General features: G+C 38.1%; 1 protein-coding gene across 1 annotated transcript; it reads left to right on the top strand.

The window, feature by feature from the left end:
* Positions 1-274: 274 nt before the first annotated feature.
* LOC126949727 (60S ribosomal protein L24-like) lies at positions 275-861 on the top strand. The gene has a single exon (XM_050782510.1). It carries the CDS (start codon positions 317-319, stop codon positions 788-790), a length of 474 nt encoding a protein of 157 aa, XP_050638467.1. The 5' UTR covers positions 275-316; the 3' UTR covers positions 791-861.
* Positions 862-5,326: the final 4,465 nt, after the last annotated feature.

The following is a 5,326-nucleotide window of genomic DNA, read 5'->3' on the forward strand; positions in this document are numbered from 1 at the left end:
TTGATGAAATTGGCTATGTGGAGCAATATTAACCAGATTATTACCTAATATCATCATTTTGTTGAGAAATGCAAACTAGATCCTTAACTAATATCAAATACAAACGGGGATTCTAGACAAGTTAAAGACTTAAATGTGAAAAAATGTGTCAGTAGAAGCAAAAAACAGAGAATACTTTTATATCCTAGGAGCACAGACAGACTTTTAAACAAGACATAAAAAACACAACCATAAGTCAAAACATTAATTAACCTATTTACATCAAAAAACTTTCCGCTCTCTTCGCCATCTCTTCTCTTCCCGTGAATCCGTCGCCATGAAGGTGGAGCTGTGCAGTTTTAGCGGGTACAAGATCTACCCCGGACACGGGAGGCGCTACGCCAGGACCGACGGGAAGGTTTTCCAGTTTCTTAATGCAAAATGCGAGTCGGCGTTCCTTTCCAAGAGGAATCCTCGGCAGATAAACTGGACTGCCCTCTACAGAAGGAAGCACAAAAAGGGTCAGTCGGAAGAAATTCAAAAGAAAAGAACTCGCCGAGCAGTCAAATTCCAGAGGGCCATTACTGGTGCATCTCTTGCTGATATAATGGCCAAGAGGAATCAGAAACCTGAAGTTAGAAAGGCTCAACGAGAACAAGCTATCAGGGCTGCTAAGGAAGAAAAAAAGGCTAAGCAAGCATCTAAAAAGACTGCCATGGCTGCTGCTAAGGCACCTACAAAGGCAGCACCTAAGCAAAAGATTGTGAAGCCTGTGAAAGTTTCAGCTCCCCGAGTTGGTGGAAAACGCTAAACTGGCAGATTCGATTTTTAAATAAAGATTGCATTATAACTCTAAAAAAAAAAAAAAAAAAAAAAAAAAAAAAACTTTCCAACACCAAGGTACTACTTCACACCCATTAGGATGACTACAAGTGAAAAAAAAAAAACAAAAAACACCAGAAAATAAATGTTTGCAAGGATGTGGAGAAATTGGAACCTCATACATTGCTAGTGGGAATGTAAAATGGTTAGCCATATGATCAAGCATTTACACTCCTAGGTAAATGCTAGCAGTGTATGCCCCAAATAATAAAAACAGGCACTCAAGTAAGTACATATACACACATGTTCATAGAAGGACTATTGATAATAGTCAAAAGGTGGAAACAGTCCAAATGCCTATCAATGGAAGAGTAGATAAACAAATTGCGTTATATTCATAAACATATTTTTCAGTGATAAAAAAAGGATGAAGTACCGTATCTAATACATGCTATAACATGGATGAACCTCAAAAACATTATGTTGAGTGAAAGAAGCCAGACACCAAAGATCACATATTGTGTGATTCCATTTGTATGAAATATCCAGAATAGATAAATTCATAAAGATAGAACACAGATTGGTGGCTGCCTGGTACTGGGGGGTTAGAGAGAAAGGGGAGAAACTGTTTAATGCGCAAAAGGTTTTACTTTAGAGTGATGAAAATGTTTTGAAACTAGATAGAGCTAGTGGTTGCACAAAGCTGCAAATGAACTAAATGTCACTGAATTTAAAATAGTTAATTTAAAAAATCTTGGTGGAGGCACACACACACACAAAAAGCTTTCTATACAGGGAAAAAATTAATGGACAGCTAATAGAATTAAAGAAAATTATTCATGCCATTTAAAGCTGACTATGAGTTGATATCTAGCACATGCAACAAAATCTTGCAAATTCACAAGAAAATGTCAGCAACTTCATTAAAATAATAAGCAAAAGATATGAACCAGCATTTAAAGAAGTAAGGAACCAAAAGTTGATAAATATGAAGAAATGTTTAAACTCATTAATAATCAAAGGAATGCAAATTGAAACAACAGTGAAATAGGAAAAAATTGGAAAATTGAATGATACTAAGTGTGGGTGGGGCAATGTGACTTAGCTCATGTTCGCCAGAAGCCAATCTTGAGACATAGATTTAATTTCAAATAAGTTATTAAGAAAGTTATCCCAGCATAAACTGGTAAGTAAGTTGGGAATGAAGGACAGAAAAATAGAAGAAACTAAAGAAAGATGTACTGTATTTCTTTTTTTTTTTTTTTTTTTTTTTTTTTTTTTTTTTTTTTTTTTTGAGACCGAGTCTCGCTCTGTTACCCAGGCTGGAGTGTAGCGGCACGATCTCGGCTGACTGCAAGCTCTGCCTCCCGGGTTCATGCCATTCTCCTGCCTCAGCCTCCCGAGTAGCTGGGACTACAGGCACCCGCCACCACGCCCAGCTAATTTTTTGTATTTTTAGTAGAGACGGGGTTTCACCATGTTAGTCAGGATGATCTCGATCTCCTGACCTCATGCTCCACCCGTCTCGGCCTCCCAAAGTGCTGGAATTAAAGGCGTGAGCCACTGTGCCCAACCGATGTACTGTATTTCAGACAGTCCTAGCCTTAATCTGATCCTGTAAGGGAGTTCTGGAGAGGAAATTATGCTTCAGCCTGAACGAGTCTAAGGCAAAGGAGCTGGGCTTTCATCTTTATACTGCAGTGGCCCATTGACTAGGGATGTACTGGGGATACCTAATCTCCCAGACACTTCCTATTCTCTGGGCTAGGTGGCTCCAATAGCCCAAGAGCAATCCTTTAAAGCAGATATTTAAAAGAGGCAGCCATTGTGGAGTGCAAAATTTGGCATTTCTCAGACAAATTATATGAAACAAATATATCTTATGACCCAGCATTTTTATTTTTTGGACATATATCCCCCCAAAATATAACACGAGGTTCATAAGGAGAATATTTAGCTGTCCATAGGGCATGGCTTTTTCCACAGAACGCTGCAGGTCACTAATGTGATCCTACCTACTGAGGAGTCACATGGGCTGCTTTCATCATCTTGATCTTTTTGCGTCATTGGATCTACTGAATCATAAGAGCCAAGTGACAGAGCTGCTTGCTTACAGCCTGAACCAGCTGAAGGAACTTTTCTTGCTCTAAGTCCCACTAAATTTGTCGGGTTTTCAAAGTCACCTATTGGATTTGTCAGTGTAACACACCCAAATGTGCCATTGGTTGCCACCAAAAATTGTACATTTTTCTTACTGTTAGGCAGGCCAGTCCACTCAGGAGGAGATAACCTGTATACTCCTAAACGGGGCCCTTTAGAAGACACATTAATGTAAAAGCCCTCGTATTTTCTTCTTCCTGACATTTTGAGTTTTTTTTTTTTTTTTTTTTTTTTTTGAGAGGGAGTCTGGCTCTGTCGCCCAGGCTGGAGTGCAGTGGCCGGATCTCAGCTCACTGCAAGCTCCGCCTCCCGGGTTTACGCCATTCTCCTGCCTCAGCCTCCCGAGTAGCTGGGACTACAGGCGCCCGCCACCTCGCCCGGCTAGTTTTTTTTTTTTTTTTTTTTTTTTTTTTTTTTTTGTATTTTTTAGTAGAGATGGGGTTTCACCGTGTTAGCCAGGATGGTCTTGATCTCCTGACCTCGTGATCTGCCCGTCTCGGCCTCCCAAAGTGCTGGGATTACAGGCTTGAGCCACCGCGCCCGGCCGACATTTTGAGTTTTACCAAAGTTTTTAGGCTATTCCCTGCTTTCTTAGCCCTCTCTGTAGTGGACCAGCATAATTTTCTTCGGAATGGTGAGAGAATCAAGGTTCTTGTTTCAGTCAGAGTCTAATCATAAGGGTGTAAACCACACTAGATATTTTGAAAAAAAAGGGTATTTAATAAAGGGAATTGATTATGCAGATATTGGAACACTGAACAAGCAAAAATGAGAGGTTGAGGCAACCCACAGATTAATCTCTTTAGAAGGTACCACGTTAGACCTGGGGGAACAAAATGGAAGAAGTTATTATTACCAGAACATACAGAAGAGGATACTTTACTTCTAGTGCTCAGACTGCTGAGGGACTGTAGGCTGCATCACTCAAGGGGCTATGGCCAAATGGATAAAAGTGAATGATGGACTTGGCTGCTACTAGTATCTTGATGGGGCATAGTGAGATTACTGCTGGGAATAACAAGCTGAAGGCTGGAATCAAATCATAGCTGTCTGCTGTAGCTGGAGAGTATGCAAACTCAAACTGGAAACTGAAAGACACTACTTCTTACCTCCTCCACTTTATGGTTTTTGGAAGTGCCTCCAATTGGCAGAAGCTAGCTAGCAAGGGACTCTGGAACATGAAGTTTGCAGTGTCTAGTCACAGTATCATAGTGCAGAGTATAGAAAGATAATGGGCAAATATCTGACACACTTTCAGAAAAATGATAAAGGTGTATTGTTGTCCCTGCCAGATGAAAGTGAATAGTTTCTGGTATTTTTTAATCCCAGCCAAAGTAACCCAATACCTCCTAGATTTACTTGGACATCTCCAAGCTGCTATTATTGGCCCTCTTGTTTGGTAGGAGGCTCTTGGATGTCACCTGTAACATAGAGATATGGTAGCCCAGGAGGCAAAGTAGATGGGGGTGAAGAAATTTTTTAAAGAGGAGATAAAGAATGAGAAAAACTCCTAGGGCTATCTTTTTCAGCCATTATGTGTTACTATATTTTTGATGTATCTAGGCAAATAGTACATGGCCATATTTTTAAAATCCACCCTGAGAATGTCTTTCTCATAGGTGAATTTAATCCATTTATGTTTAATGTGATTATTAATTTATTTGAACTTTTCTTTTTTACCATCTTATTTTGTGTCTTCAATTTAACATGATTTTGTTTTTGTTTTTATTCTTATTATTTTTTAACTTGTGCTATATCAGTTTTTAACATTCATTTCTATTTGTTTGAAAATTATAAATATATGTTCAGGCATCTCCCATTTAAGTCAATAATACTTTACTGAAAACCAGATGTTACATATAAAAATGCTAACTAAGGGTGCACTTACTATAATTTTAAATGGAAATCATTATAATGGGCTACATATCAACAAAAGTCCCCCAATCAAGTTCCTAAAACATAACTTAAATGTCCATATATCATTAACAAATTTTCATGTTAGAAAGGAAAATGCTTTAGAGTTGCTTTCTGATGAAAAACAATGAATATAAATGTTAACAAACAGTTGATTTGATGCAATACTTTGGCTTCTCAATACCAGCAACATCTGAAACTCATATGACCCTTTGTCAATACTTGTGCTTTATAAAATGATTACATATGATTTCCATACTCTGCTAATTGTATTTGGAATGTGAATCAAATGATTACTTGCACATCTTTAAAATGCACATTTTTAAAGTGGTATTGAGTTTTAAGGACATGAACATAAACTCTTCTTAGACAAATAGTGGATGAAAAATATTGTATTGAGAAATATATATCTATAAAATTATTATTTTTTAAGATGGAGTCTCACTATGTC

The sequence above is a fragment of the Macaca thibetana genome, chromosome 3 (assembly GCF_024542745.1).
Source record: "Macaca thibetana thibetana isolate TM-01 chromosome 3, ASM2454274v1, whole genome shotgun sequence".
NCBI classification, from domain to species: Eukaryota; Metazoa; Chordata; class Mammalia; order Primates; family Cercopithecidae; genus Macaca; species Macaca thibetana.

Excerpts from the sequence above, each read along its gene's own strand:
- LOC126949727 (XM_050782510.1), top strand. The coding sequence starts at position 317 with ATGAAGGTGGAGCTGTGCAGTTTTAGCGGGTACAAGATCTACCCCGGA.